This window comes from Gopherus evgoodei, chromosome 24, assembly GCF_007399415.2.
Source record: "Gopherus evgoodei ecotype Sinaloan lineage chromosome 24, rGopEvg1_v1.p, whole genome shotgun sequence".
In the NCBI taxonomy this organism is placed as follows: Eukaryota; Metazoa; Chordata; order Testudines; family Testudinidae; genus Gopherus; species Gopherus evgoodei.
Genome location: NC_044345.1, coordinates 5,569,656 through 5,585,024, shown reverse-complemented (window position 1 = coordinate 5,585,024; position 15,369 = coordinate 5,569,656). Strand labels below are relative to the sequence as shown.

Below are 15,369 nucleotides of genomic sequence, written 5' to 3'. Positions count from 1 at the left end.
GTCTGCACGAGGGGGTCGCAGCTCCAGATTCCAGTTGCAGGCGTGGGCTTAGAGTCGCTAGTTGTCCATGGCACTAGATTTTGCAAAGGGACCAGGTTGCCAAAGGCGCTCTGTTCCAAGCAGCTCCCGTACTCGTGACACTTTTCCAAAGCCCCCGGCACTAAACTCCTTGGAAAATCTGCTCCTCAGAGTCGCAGCGGGAGCTTGGAGCCCTTTGGAAAATGTGGCCCTCAGTTAGGGCCCCAATTCGGGGACCGCATCTGTATTCTTCACTCCATTTCCAGACAGGCGTGTGCTTCAGTCACTGTTCATCAGGCCTAGGGTCCGTCTGCAGTGCATCTGGCAGCTGTCTAGACGTCGCGTTGATGCTCAGGCTCTGGCTTTTGAGACCCCACCCAAGGTAGGGTGACCAGACAGCAAATGTGAAAAATCAGGACGGGGGTGGGGGGTAATAGGAGCCTATATAAGAAAAAGCCCCCAAAATCAGGACTGCCCCTATAAAATCGGGACATCTGGTCATCCTAACCCCAGGTCTGAGAGCACCAGCTCCAGCCCCAGTCGTGACATCTGCAAGGCTATTTTTAGCATTGCTGGCGAACCCAGGCTGGGAGGCTCGCTCCAAGATGCAGTGTAGACGTTGGGGGGCCAGTCCCTCCTGGTGCCTCAGTTTCCCCATCGTCAGCAGGGTAATGACACCCCTCTTTGCAAAATACTTTGAGAGCTGCGTCTTTTATAAGAGCTCATTATTATTCCCCACCGTCACCTCCACCACCGTGTTACCTAACCTGCTCCTCCATCCTTGCCTGTGATGAGCGGTTTATTATTAGCATGGCCCTCTGCTGAACAGTAGGGCATGAGCCACTGATCTCAGCTACCTTCCTGCCATAGCGGGATCATTAAGGAAGCAAAGGCTTCTCTGTTCTCAGTGGCTCCCGCTAATCGTGTTATCCACCTGCTCATTGTATTCTTGCCAGAGCTGAAGTGACAAGAGCCATGTGTCTGGGGAACAATTCCTTGTGGGGCTGCTGCTGAGTCCCCTGGCATATGGCAACTGTCCCTGTCTCCCCACTCTGGGGTCCCCTGAGGTCCTGGCAGGTTGTTGGAGTCAAAGGCAGCCTGCCAGTCCATTCAAGCTCAAGCCCTCGCTTGGTTTCCTAATCACTGAAAAACGCAGCCTCAGTCCCAGTCTGTGCAAACGAGGCCAGGGGGTGCAATTATCCAAAGCCCTTTCCAATCCGCGGGGTGGCCCCTCCATTGTTTTAGTTCCCGGAGGGGCTGTGGGAAAGCCCCCTTGCAAAGCAGAAACCAATCAGACATAAGCCGCTCACACATTTAATACGGCGCCCCCCTGTTGCACTGCATGAAGCTGTGGTCTCTGTCACACCTGCCTCCAGCAGGTCCACTGGCATGAGGGGTGATTTTGCAGGTAGCGCTGGAGGTGGGCTGCAATATTAGCAGCCTGACCTCCCAAAAATGCTCTGTCTTTGCAGGTGGGGTGCACCTCCTGCACACCGGCTGAGCTGCTCATGCTAGAGGAACATTATCCCACATACCCACCACCAAGTAAATTCCCCACAGCTGTTAGCCGTGAGAAGCCTGATCCACAATCTTGGAGTCTGTTAGTATCGAAGCAGTTTACTAGTAGTAATAATGCAGACAGCATGACCTAGTGGATAGCGTGTAAGTTTGGGGTGCAGGAGACTTGGGTGTGTTTCCCTGCTGTGCCACAGGCTCCCTGCATGTCCTTGGGTGAGACAGTAAAAAAAAAACCCCAAAACCTCTGTGCCTCAGTTTCCCCATCTGTGAAATGGGAAGGACAATATTTCCCTTCCTCCTGGGTAAATGCATTAATGTTCAGGAGGTGCTCAGATACCATGGTGACAGGACAAGCTTATAACGAGGTAAACTTCACAGGCATCTGTGGTTGCTCAAGGAGGGTCCAGGGGCTAGGATGCTAGCCTGAGACTTTGGGGGCCAGACTCAGTTCCCTGCTGTGCTACTGACTCTGTGTGCCCTTGGGCAACTCACTTAGTATTTAGACTCCTAATTCCCATTGAGGATCTGGGAACTTTGTCTCTTTGCCTCAGTTTCCCCATTTCTAACATCTCTGCCCTGCTCCACAGAGGGTGTTCTGAGGGTAAATGCATTGAAAGTCACGAGGTGCTCCAATACTATGGGTAATGGGACCATGAAAGGACCTGAGATAGATAACCTCATGCTCAGGGTATAGCTCTGGCCTCTGATGGGGTCAGGAAGAAATGTCCCTGGGAAGCAGGTTCTCTGGCACTTTCCTCAGGAGCAGCTGAGGCTGGCCACTCTCTATGGTTCTGATTCAGGCTGGCAGTTTCTGTGTCCACCAGCTTCTACTAAGTCTGAGAGAATCTCAGGTCTCCTACTGCTCCGAAATGGGAGGAGGGCAGGAGGGAAAGCTGACGGTAACAGCATCTTCCAAGTGACCGAAGGTTTCCCCCGCATGAATCAGATGGAGCTCCAGGCTGGCAGCCTTCAGCGCCCTAATAAGTTAGTGACTCAGAGGGTCATCTCTCCCTCCTCCAGGTGCTTATTCCGGGAAGAGGCTAATTGTAAGAGAGGCAAAGAGCCCTTTCAGCTCATTAGGGAAACTGAATGTCTTTGAGATAGTTCCATCACGTGGCACTTGGATCCACCTTCTCTTGCTGGGATCCAGTTTCTACCAGGGCCGCCCAGAGGACTCAAGGCTTCTGGGGCAAAGCAGGGGAGATGCGGTGCTTGTACTCACCCGGCGGCAGTCTGAGTCTTTCTTTGGCGGCATTTCAGTGGCGGGGGGCCCTTCAGTCGCTCTGCGTCTTCGGCAGCACTGAAGGGCCCTCTGCCGCCAAAATACCATCAAAGACTCGGACCACTGCTGGGCCAGGGCTCACTGGGCCCCCTGTGGGGCCCAGGGCAAATTGCCCCACATCCCCCCTCCCCCCCCAGTCTGGGCAGCCCTGGTTTCTACCCTGGAGCCATGCTGGCTTCAATGGGCCAGAGACGGCTGCTGTTAGAAATTCAGTCAGTACAGATCGGGTAGCAGGTTGTTAAAGTGCTAGCCTGGGGGATGCTGTAGGCCTCAGTTCAGTTCTTTGTTCTGCTGCACACTCTCTGTGTGATTCTTAGTTTCTCTGTGCCTCGGTCTCCCATCTGTACAATGGGATACTGTCTATCCCTCAGTGGTGCTTAGCGGGCCTCATCGCTGCAGTATCTGAGACCACCTCACTATCTTTATTTTATTGATCGTCACGACACCCTCAGCAAGAATCCTGTCTCCTATAGCAGTGAGCAGCACGCGGTGTCCTGCAGCTCTGTGGGCCGCTGTCCAGCCCCATGGGGGCCTGGTCCGTGACTGAGGTTGCCAGCTGCTAGGGCAGGGGTGGGCAACCTGTCAGAAATGGGGTGCCGAGTCTTCATTTATTCACCCTGATTTAAGGTTTTGCGTGCCAGTAATACATGTTAACGTTTGTAAAAGGTCTCTTTCTATAAGTCTATAATATATAACTAAACTATTGTTGTATGTAAAGTAAATAAGGTTTTAAAGATGTTTAAGAAGCTTCATTTAAAATTAAATTAAAATGCAGAGCCCCCCGGACCGGTGGCCAGGACCTGGGCAGCGTGAGCGCCACTGAAAATCAGCTCACGTGCCGCTTTCGGCACCCGCGCCATAGGTTGCCTACCCCAGGGCTAGGGCAATCCAAATAATCAGTAAAAAGCCAGGGTTGGATGCCTCCATCCACAGCCAGTGGCACTAGCAAGGCAGATGCCAGGTGTGAGGAAGGGGAGGGTGAGGAAAAGGGGCTGGGGGAGTGAGAGAACAGGACAGGGATCTGCAGAGAGCTCAGGTTGGAGCTGGCCCACGGGCAGAGGCCGTGCACTAACAAACCCCAGCTCCTGATGGGAGGCCCGAGGTGTGAGAAGTTAATGAAGCAGGAAGGGGCCCGGGATGTCTCATTTCCCCTCTGGTTAATTAGCTTCCTGGGCTAAGGGTCCCCCGTGAGCTTTTATCGCACAGGACGTTCTGCCCTGTTTCGCCATCGTCCCAGGCGTGCAGTCAAAGAGCCCTTAATCCCCTGTGTCCCCTGGCACTTGTTCACACACGCTTGTGCTGCGTGAAGTCAACTGCTATCCCTGACCGCCAGCTCTTGTGCCTATTGAAGCAAAGCTCCTGGCACAGCTGAAGTCAGGCCAGGCTGGGGGTTTAAAGCGACCTTGTGTCCATGTGGCTAAGGGTGTCAGACAGCAGCTGTGGGTTTCGGCTACAGGGACCTGATTCTGCTTTGCATCTTGTTTCCCGCCCCCTCCCCCCTCGCCCCCAGCCCTCCCGATAGCTCCGATTGAGGGCAGGGGATTTAAACAGGATGGATGGTTTTGTGGTTAAAACATTGCAGTGTGATTCAAGGTACAATTCCTGGCCCCAGACTCCCTGTGTGTGACAAGTAAATCACTGTGCCTCAGTTTCCGCACCTGTAAGCTGTTGAGAACAGTCCTTCCTTTGTGTGTCGTGTCTGTGGTGTTTGTAAGCTCTTTGGGGCAGGATTGCTATTATAGATTCCTGGGCAGCGCCTGACACAATGGGGCCCCAGTCTCAGTTGGACCCCTGCGATGTTACTGATGTACAAAGAATGAAGCTCTAGCTAGAAGTTTCATTCTGGCAGCTGCCCCAGCTTCTGGGGTGTGGGTTCCTTCCTTCTTCCACTGAAGAATCTGGTGCTGATCAGTGCTAGAGACGGGACACTGGACTAGGCAGACACTGGGTCTGATCCAGGCTGGCGTTGCCTATGTCTCTGTGTATCCGCGGCGTAAGACCTTCAGTTCCAGACAGCCTCTCTTTGAAGCCATGGGGCCCACCAGAAGATGAATGGCCAGGTCACTCTCTTCCAAAGCACCTCAGGGCCTCGTGAACCACTCGTGACTTAATGCAATAGCCATGTTCCCGTCACGCCAACCTCTGCTGGCAACAAAGCCTCCCCTGGCATGGCCTGTGCTCTAGCCAGATTTCCCCCAGGAGGGAATTGCACTTCTCCTGAACAGGGGCGATGGCCGGGGGCTACTTTGGCTCTGCCATGCACTGTCGGCTGGCCATGCTGCTAGTGGCAAAGTGCAGGGCACTCGGAACAGTCTGTACTATGACAGTAGAGTGAACAGGAGAGTAGAAGAACTAGATGTGATTTCTCTTCCTCCTCCCCAGGCTCCTTCTCTGCTTTGTCATTGGAGCATTCATTACCCTGACAAATCAAAGCGCTAAAGCGTTTTCGCCCTGCTCGAGTCAATGAGCCGAGCCGCAGCTGCGTCTCCGAAACCGTTAAGGGGGTGTCTGAAGCGCCGGGAGGGCAGTTTGTGTAGCAAGCAAAGGGGGAAATTGACAACAGGACATTATTCATATGTCTTCCTGAAAGCATGTTCTGTTCCCAGAAGCCTGAAGGACAGACTCTGATCTCAGGTACACCAGTGCAAATCCAGAGTGAATCCCTTGTCTTCCATGGATGTATACACCAATGTAACTGGGAATCTGACCCTACCTCCATTGACTCCAGTAGGGTTACTCTGGGTTTACAGTGGTATAATGGGGATCAGAATCAGCCCACGATTCTATTGACTACAATGGAGTGACTCCAGATTCACATCAGTCTCGTGGAGATCAGAACCTGCCCCTAGCTCCAGTAACTGCAGAAAGGGTGCCGTGCATCAGAATCTGGCCTGAATTCTCCCATCATCTAATTTCCCCCCCTACATTTCAGTCTTCAACACTTATGTCCTTGAAAATAATATTACTTTCATCTCCTGGCCTTGTGTTTCAGTCTGGAGAAGGACCGGGGAGGGCTCCGATTAGAGGCTGGGACAAGGGTCAGAACCTCAACTCCTAACCCAGCCCTTTAATTTTTGGGGCCAGGATAAAAGCTGCAGCGCCTCAGACACTACTACTTTCTGTTCCGAGTGCGAGGTGCACGTCTTTGACCCACCGCCTATAATAACGAGCACAGAACACAGCCATAGAATGGGTACATCCGACCGAAACAAAAAACCCTCTTGTGATTTTCCCCTTGGGTGGAATTGCATGCTACAAGTGCTCGTTGTGTTGGCTGGGAGGTGCTCAGGTGACACAGTGGTGAGGGCTGTATAAGAACCGGACCCGAATCAAATAGCAAAACCCTTTTGCTAGATTTGAGAGCAGATTCACGGCAATAGTTAGGTACCTAGAGGTGCATTTAGTGAGATTTACAAAAGTGCCTATGGCGGTCAAGTGCCTAACTCATATTGAAAGTCAATGGGAGTTAGGTACCTAGCTCACGGAGGTGATTTTTGCAAAGCCTTTTGTCAATTTGGCACTTGGTTCTGGATCATGAACAAAAGGGCTGAGTAGATTCAGTTTGGATGGCCCAGAATTGTCAGAAGTCACACGAGATCCACTAATTTCTCCTAGGGCTGGGGTAAGATATGATTGCTCTCTACAAATATATCAGAAGAATAAATACCAGGGAGGGAGAGGAATTGTTTAAGCTCAGTACCAATGTGGACACAAGAACAAATGGGTATAAACTGGCCATCAGGAAGTTTAGACTTGAAATTAGATGAAGGTTTCTAACCATCAGAGGAGTGAAGTTCTGGAACAGCCTCCCAAGGGGAGTCGTCGAGGCAAAAGACATATCTGGCTTTAAGACTAAGCTTGATACACTTATGGAGGGGATGTATAATGAGGTTGGTCTTTGACTATTAGCAGTAAATGTGCCCCATGGCTTGTGATGGGATGTTAGATGAGGTGGGATCTGAGTTACTACAGAGAATTCTTTCCTGGGTGTCTGGCTGGTGAGTCTTGCCCACATGCTCAGGGTTTAGCTGATAGCCATATTTGGGGTTGGGAAGGAATTTTCCTCCAGGGCAGATTGGCAGAGGCCCTGGGGGGGGGGGGGGTTGCCTTCCTCTGCGGTGTGGGGCACGGGTCACTTGCTGGAAGATTCTCTGCAGCTTGAAGTCTTTAAACCATGATTTGAGGACGTCAATATCTCAGACATAGGTTAGGGGTTTGATACAGGAGTGGGTGGGTGAGATTCTGTGGCCTGCATTGTGCAGGAGGTCAGACTAGATGATCATAATGGTCCCTTCTGACCTTAAAGTCTATGAGTCTATGATTCAGTGTTTTACTGGTCTTATTATATTTGTCTGATGGTAGCACCTGAGAACCCCAGTAATGACCCCATGGTGTTAGGGGGTCTGTATGAACATAGAACAAAGAGACAGGCCCTGCCCCAGAGATATTCTATTTCTGTCTTGCTCCCACTCTGCTACCTGTTTCACAGTCTCTGGTAGACAGAAAATAAACCCAACAAAGTGAGACCCACCCTTTACGATGAGCTATTGCTGTGGTTAATCTGCAGGACACACTGCTGTTGGGTTTTAATGTGGTTCACCTGAGGAACTCTCTGCTACAGGATATTAGTGAGGTTAACTTGTGGGACTCACAGCTGCTGTGTATTACTGAGATTTGCCTCTGGAACTCTCTGTTCCAGGATATCACTGTGGTTAACTAGTGGTTTTAATGTGATTTAACGTGCTGGATAGTAGTCCGATTTGCCTGTGGAACTCTCTGCTACAGGATATTAGTGAGGTTAACCTGTGAGATTCACTGCTACTGGGTATTAGTGAGGTTTGCCTGTGGAACTCTCTGCTACAGGATGTTAGTGAGGTTAACCTGTGGGATTCACTGCTACTGAATATCACCCTGCCAAGGAGCTCAGTGACATTCAGAAAAGAATTAGATGTTTGTATCAATAAGGATTGCACCTGCTAGGACCCTAAAGGAAGGGGTCTTCAACTTCATGCTGCAGGGCTCCATCCAGTCACCAGACTCTCTCCCATATAGCATGGCCTGGGCATAAGTGAGCTGGGGGAGCTACTGTCTGACTGGCGGGGGTGGGTACCGCACTCTAGATGGACCATAAGCCTGCTCCAGGGGCCGCAATTCTTGTGGCTTGGGTGAAAGTCACCGTTACGTACCAGATGCTCGCCTGGTCCGGCTTCTCCAGACAGCCGGGTGCCGTCCCGTAAGCTGCCTCCTAAAACAAAGCTAGTAAATACCTTCTGGAAAGACAATGAACTCATGTGTGAGGCCTGCAGGATGTACAGCAGCCAGGGGTCACTGGGGAGTGGGGCAGGTCTGGGGCTCAGCAGCTCTCTGCTGTCTGGCATCAGCGGGGCAGCGGAGAGATCCAGTGTCAGTAACTCTCGTGCTGTGGGGGCCTGAGCCGAACGGCTGGTTCAGGGTGGGGGTGGGGTTGTAACTGGACAAAAAAGTTGCAGGCAAAAAAATTTTCTGCTTTGCAAAATGCTGTTTCGGGGGGAATGTGTCGGTTTCCAGGGAACGTGCCCGACAGTACGTTGGTTTAGATGAAAATGTTGCCAGGAAGGTTGCTTAGGCCCAGGATGGAATTTGTGCCTAGAGGGAGAGAGACCTGCCCCAAAATAGCCAACAGCCTGTTGGTTAAGACGGGCACGTGGGAGGCCCAGGCTTGGATCTCTTCTCTGTCTGAGTCAGAGCAAGGACTTGAATGCAACCACTGGGCTGGAGAGTCGGCCTGTCTCTTTGGCCCAAGGGCTATTTAATTATTTGTAAGAGAGGAGCAGGGGGCAGATGACCAGACAGCAAGTGTGAAAAATCAGGACAGGAGGTGGGAGGTAATAGGAGCCTATATAAGAAAAAGCCCCCAAAATCAGGACTGTCCCTATAAAATCGGGACATCTGGTCACCCTGGGGGAGGGTGGGTGGGTGAGGTAATATCCTTTATTGGACCAGCTGCTGATAGCAAGCGAAAGATGAGCTTTTGAAGTACACCGAGCTCTTCTTCGGGTCTGGGAAAGGTACTCCAAAGCATTTCTACACTGTAGTGTACAGCCAGGGTGCTGACTCAGCCTCATACCTAACCCCGCTTTTGTCTACACACAAATCACACTAACCCAGGCCTCAGGACCCCTCCCCACCTGCATCTCCCAGGAGCAGAGGGTCTGAGCCTGAGTCAAGTCAGGATTCAGGGTCCACGCCTTATTGCTTTGCAGTGTAGACACAGCCACACTGGATTCATACTCTGGGAGTCCACCAAAAATATCCCATAATCCCGCTGCCCCAGGTTCTTTGTCCTCTGGACAGTCAGGTTTGGTGGACAGTCGAGGTTTCCCGCATTGCATCACGAATGAAGGACTGGAGCGGCCACGTTTTGGGAGGTCACTAGAAAGTCTGGGTTATGGTGGTTGGCCATGTGCCCACATAATGCAGTGTAGACACTGGAGCTCTGGTTTCCTTAGCCTGGGGTCCCAAACGAGTGTAGACACCATTTCTAAGTTCTGCATTTCCTGGGAGATGGGAATTCTGCTTTTTTTGGCCAGCTCTAGTGCCGAGTGCCTCCAGCCCCTGTTACAGCCATCCCAGTATCAGAGGGGTAGCCGTGTTAGTCTGGATCTGTAAAAGCAGCAAAGAATCCTGTGGCACCTTATAGACTAACAGATGTTTTGGAGCATGAGCTTTCGTGGGTGAAGTGGGTATTCACCCACAAAAGCTCATGCTCCAAAACATCTGTTAGTCTATAAGGTGCCACAGGATTCTTTGCTGCTTAGCCATCCCAGTGTGACAGTAATGGAGGTTAACCTACAGAGTGCACGGCTGCAGGCTATTAACTGAGGTAAAACCTGTGGAGTTCCTGGGAGCTCAAGGGACTCTGAAAGCACAGATCCAGCCCTGAAAACGTTTCTTTTCAAACATCAGGCGGTAACCCTGTTAGTCTGTAGCCAAACAACAACAAGGAGTCTGGTTTTTTACTCACGAAAGCTTATGCCCAAATAAATCTGTTAGTCTTGAAGGTGCCACCGGACTCCTTGTTCTTTTCAAACAGCCACTCGTGCAGTGAACGGTGAATGTTTCCATCTGGGGTAGCTCCCTCATGTAGTACCAAAATCTTGGCTGATGGTAGCCACGGGGGAGATTTGGCTGAGGATGCAGAGGGGCGGTTAACCCTTTGTAAACTCTCCCAGTATGCCTGTGTAAGTCCCTCTGTTTCCCCCGCAGTGAAGATCCAGCTTCTCATAGACAGAGAATGGGTGCTCCCTATGGAGGGGTCAGCCTAGGTAGACCCTGTGCATCCACGCAGGAGCAGCTCCAGGCACCAGCATGCCAAGCACGTGCGTGGGGCGGCAAGCCATGCGGGGGTGCTCTGCCGGTCGCCGCGAGGGTGGCAGGCAGATTACCTTCGGCGGCTTGCCTGCGGAGGGTCTGCTGGTCCAGCGGCTTCGGCGGACCTCCCGCAGGCGTGCTGCCGAATCCGCAGAACTGGGGACCTCTTGCAGGCAAGCCACCGAAGGCAGCCTGCCTGACGTGCTTGGGGCGGCAAAATACCTATTGCCACCCCTGAACCCAAGGCAGCACGAGCTGGGAGTTAGAGAACCACAGCGTCTGTATGTGTCCACCAGACTCGGTGAGAGCCCCTTTTCCATTCATTACAGCCCAGTCTTCTCCCCAGCCCCACTGACTGGCCCGGAACCGGTCCAGGGGGGAGCTGGGGTCTCACCAGACCAGGAGGCCGGCCCGGTAAGACCAGCTATGCCAGGCATCTGTACAGGGCCTGACTGGCTTGAAGGCAGCAGCTTCCAGAAGGGACTGTTCCCAGCAGCACTTTCTAATCACATCTGAGCAAGGTGACCCTGTGCTTTCCGGGTCTTACATAAGAGCCGTTAATGGCTCGTATAGGTGGGGAGGAAAATAGACTCACATCAGGACGTTAGGAGGGACAGGTGCTGGTGGCGGGGGTGTATGAGTGTGATTCCCTGCCGGTGACCTCTCCAGGTTCTTCTTCTTGTTCCCATCCAGCTGAGACGTCGACTCCACCGCGCTCTGGTTGCTCTGACTGAGACAAGTGACTCAGATCCAAGCCCCCAGCCTGGCTTCCCCCAGCATCCCACCCCCGTCCAGCTCATCCAGAGGAGGCGATCGAGCTAGGGAGGCACAAGCAGCAAGCACAGCATCCAGGATGGGAGCGGTCACAGGTTCACCCCGTCGCTAATCCGGAGAGGGCTCCCCGCCACCCTGAATCGGGATGCCCTTGCCAAGAAGACTCGCTCTTCATCCCCTGTGGCCAGCCAGCTCTGGGAGGGCAGGGACCTCTCCTCCTTGGGCAAAGAGATGTGAGCATGCAGATCTGGGCAGAAAATCAAAATCTCGGAATCTTTTGCAAAATGAAATAATATGAAATCATGCGTGATGACCTTATCGAAATTGTTTCATTTCGACTTTATCATTTCACCTATTATATAGGGAGGCAGAGTGTCCTAGTGGCTAGAGGACTGACCAGCGACTCAGGAGATCTGGGCTCATTCCAAGCTCTGCCAGTGATCTGCTGGGAGACTTCCCACTCTGTTTCCCCATCTGTAACATGGGGGAAATGAAGCACTTAGAAGTCTATGGATGAAATATGCTATATAAGCACTAGGTTAATAGTATATTTATTATATTATAAAGTCAAAATGATAAGGACGAAATGAAACGTCTCTGGTTCTGGGCTGGGAAGCTTTAGGCCAGGAATAGAATAGAATTGGAGGGGCTGAGCAGAACGAGTTAATACCCTGCAGCTAAACTGATAAGTTAACCTGAGACATTGTTCTGTAGCAGGAAGTTCCTCAATTAATATCCTGTGGCAGGGTGTTCCACAGGGTAGACTCAGATATCATCCTGCAGGAGAGAGTTCCACAGGATAACCTCAGTTAATATCCCATAGCTGGGAGTTCTGCAGGTTAATCGCCCTAACACACCCAGTGGTAACCATGCCGACAGCCACCCCCCAGGGAAGGCATCTTCTCCAGCAACCAGCATGCCAGCCTAACCCCATCTCTGGCAGCTGCCAAGCCTTCCCTCCCCTATTAACTGACACCCCTTCACATCTTCCCCAACTACCACAAATGTGCTTCCAAAAAGACCTCTCTTTCCCCAGGGCAGTAACGGTCCCCACAGCTGAGTGGCGCTTACTGAACGCAGTCTTGCTTCTCGTGCATTTCCAGCTCTTCCAAGCGGCTTGCTCTGACATAGAGAAGATGGGCCAGAGCTAAATCTCACATGCAAAACACCCCCAGGGCAGTGCAAGTGCTGGGATTACCGATTAGCTGGCTACATGCCTCCAGTTTAGCATTAGCACCCAGTCCTGCCAGCTGCAGAGCACCCTTTGCTCCCTCTGGCTTCAAATACGCAGGAGCAGTGTGCAAAAGGGGGCCCTCGCTTTTGTATCCTGTCCTTCCATGCGAGGTGCACCCTAAGTGGCTTTATGGAGTTAGGAAGATAAATCATAGAGAGCAGAGAGGGCCTGGGTCTGCCAGGAGGCACTGGTGAGGGAGGAAAGATGCAGAACGGCTGCCCCAGGGAAGCGAAACTGCCCTGGAGAAGGCTCTTGCGTTGAGAAAGGCCGGCCTGCGTGTAAGGGTGGAGCTAGAGAAGCCAGGAAGAGAGAAGAGATAGCATTACAGGGAGGCGGCTCCAGTGGTAGCTGCTGCACAAGAACCCTTTATGGTTCTCACATGACCGAGTCATCGCCTTCAAAGACACTGCAGCAGGACAGGCTCCCTCAATCCAGGGCCCTCGTGAATTAGCTTTGATCAGTTTTGCTGTGAAGCTAGGTTCCCCTCCCTCTCGCATTTCCCTTCCTGTGCTTGTGTTCTGTAAAATGTACTAAAAAAAATAAATACATGAACCCAGCCACGTTCACTGGAGCCAGGGCTGCGTCCCCCTGCCGTTCTCTTGGGTCTGAAAGCGGGCACAGTTCACTCCGAAAGAGCAATCCTTGGTTCTTGCATCACTAGTGCAGACTCTCAGAACAGGCTAAGCACATGGGTATTAACCCTCACTTTACAGGTGGGGGAACTGAGGCACAGAGAGACTATGTGACTCATCACGGGGCGCGTTAGTAGCAGAGCTGGGAATAGGCTCCAGGAATCCTAAATCCCAGTCCTACACAACATTCTCCTCCCCAGTGTTGGGAATGGAATCCCGGAGTCCTGTCTCCCAGCTCCCTAGTTCTAACTGCTAGACCCCGCTCTCTTCCCAGAGCCAGACATAGAATGTCCTGTTTCTCAGCCCCCGGTTTAAATCACTAGACCATGTTGCTCCCAGGACCAGGAACTTGCATCCTCCTGCTATAAGCATCCTGCAGCTAGTTCCTCATGTCTGCGTTTAAACAATAGATTGGGAGCTGGGGGACACTTTGGATTGTATCTAAACAGGTGCACCTGTCCTAAGTAACCTGCCATTCCCATTCAGGCTGGCTTACGGCCTTGTCTCTCCTCCCTTCCGTTGCAGTTCCAGAAGGAGGCTGAGTGGCTGCAGGCTCCAGGCCCATGCGAGTGGCGATACGCATGCCGTGTGCACCGCATGCGTCCTCAGACTGTGGCTTTGCAAAATATGTATCCCTCTTCAGCTTGATTCTCCCCTCAGGGACAAGTCCAGTGACTCCTGTGTGCATTCCCTTGCCTTATGCCAGTTTGAGGTGCGAATCGGGCCCTGCGAGACCACTGTGGAATTGCTCCGGCCCTCCCTTAGCTCGCACACATACTTTTCACTTGCCCCGCAGCCAGCAGGTGCAGCACAAGGGCCAGAATCTGATCTCGTTCTGGTTTCCCACCAGCATAGCCCCATTGATTGCAGCAGAGCTGCTCCTTTTTGACACGGGGGAAAGCGAGTGGAGAATCCAGCCCAGTGTCTCAGTAGCGAGGCTATTGATTGCCAAGTCTGGCATCCCCTTACCTGCTGTTAAATGAGTCTTCTGTTCTGTTCGTCGCCCTGCTGTCCTTCCTTTTCAGTTCTTCGAGCCTCCTTCAATCTCCGCCTTGCCGAGAGCGCACAGAAGCCGATGCTTATTGGTGTCTCTGCGGACACAGGACTGGTGTTACCTCCATACTGCAGGAGGCCTTTTGATCAATTAATTTGCCTGAAGTCTTCCAGAGATCTGCCTTATGGAGCTGATTTTCCAAGATCCTCAATCCTCCCAGCAGCTGTTGAGTTCAGCTGCATTTGTCGGTGCCCAGCCTCTCTAAAGAGCAAGCCCCAGGCCTCTTCTCTATCTCCCTGTTCAGAGGCTGCTCGACCCTTCCTGGTAGGGCCAGGTGGAGGTGACCCCAGTCCATAAATGTTACAGTGGAGTTAGAGGTGAACTGGAGCTGCAGAATTCAGATCCAAATCCGGACTCCCCCCAGGGTTGGGTTTCAGCCCGTTCCGGAGTTGAGGGCCACCTGCTGAACTTCCCCGCAGCCTGGAGGTGTTTGACTCCAGGCCCAGGCTCCATCCCGCTGCCCTCGGTGCTGTCATTTACACCAGTGCAGTGTGCTTGTCGAATGCTGCCATTCTGAGCCTGTGGCATTTCACACCTGCTCTGCGTAGTATGAACGACAGCGTCTGGTGCAGAGACTCAGGCCCCTGGTGTATGGGAGGTAATGACTGCTGCTAGACAGGGCAGTGTCTGGAGAGCTAGGGGCCCCTTTGTAACTGGGAAGCCAGAGCCCCATGCACCCAGCTGTTTACCCAGAATTGCATTCCACTTTAACTCCTGGTAGGTCAGTAGATACTTATTGGGCACGATACGTGGTCAGTGGCCCTCTGTGCTTGGCTCCTAACACAGCACATGCATGATGGACATTGTCCAAGCTCACCTTTCCCCACTGCTGGTCATCCTCTTTCATTAAGGTAACAAAACCCTCAGGCAGGCCTGTGCTTATCATGATAAACCTTAGCCCTCCTCCCTCCTAAGCAGGTGTCATAACCTTAGTCCCAGATTTGGACCTTAGCGTCCAAAATACGGGGGTTAGCATGAAAACCTCCAAGCTTAGTTACCAGCTTGGACCTGGTACTTGCTGCCACCACCCAAAAAATTAGAGTGTTTTGGGGCACTCTGGTCCCCCTGAAAAACCTTCCCTGGGGACCCCAAGACCCAAATCCCTTGAGTCTCACACAAAGGGAAATAATCCTTTTTCCCTTCCCCCCTCCAGGTGCTCCTGGAGAGATACACAGACACAAGCTCTGTGAATCCAAACAGAGTGACTCCCCCTCTCCGTTCCCAGTCCTGGAAACAAAAAGGACTTTCCTATTCCCCCAGAGGGAATGCAAAATCAGGCTAGCAAATTCAACACACACACAGATCTCCCCCCTGATTTCTTCCTCCCACCAATTCCCTGGTGAGTACAGACTTAATTTTCCTGAAATTTCCCAGTAAAGAAAACTTCAACAGGTCTTAAAAGAAAGCTTTATATAAAAAGAAAGAAAAATACATACAAATGGTTTCTCTGTATTAAGATGACACAACACAGGGTCGATTGCTTAAAAGAATATTGAATAAACAGCCT

General features: G+C 52.0%; 1 protein-coding gene across 8 annotated transcripts in view; it reads left to right on the top strand.

The window, feature by feature from the left end:
- The window catches only part of LOC115639402 (perilipin-2-like), a 54,008-nt gene that overhangs the window by 35,644 nt on the left and 2,995 nt on the right, over positions 1-15,369 (top strand). For 3 of the 8 annotated variants that reach the window (XR_003997653.1, XR_003997655.1, XR_003997654.1), the window contains 3 exons: positions 285-400; positions 1,491-1,680; positions 10,862-10,946. Coding sequence is in view for 3 of the 8 variants with exons in the window: in XM_030542108.1 (XP_030397968.1) it covers positions 10,862-10,990 (129 nt within the window). In the remaining 5 variants the exon portion in view is untranslated. Of the gene's footprint in view, positions 1-284; positions 401-1,490; positions 1,681-10,861; positions 11,261-13,833; positions 14,781-15,369 lie in introns of those variants that run through there. The other 5 variants (XR_003997656.1, XM_030542110.1, XR_003997657.1 and 2 more) reach the window with 5 other exon arrangements.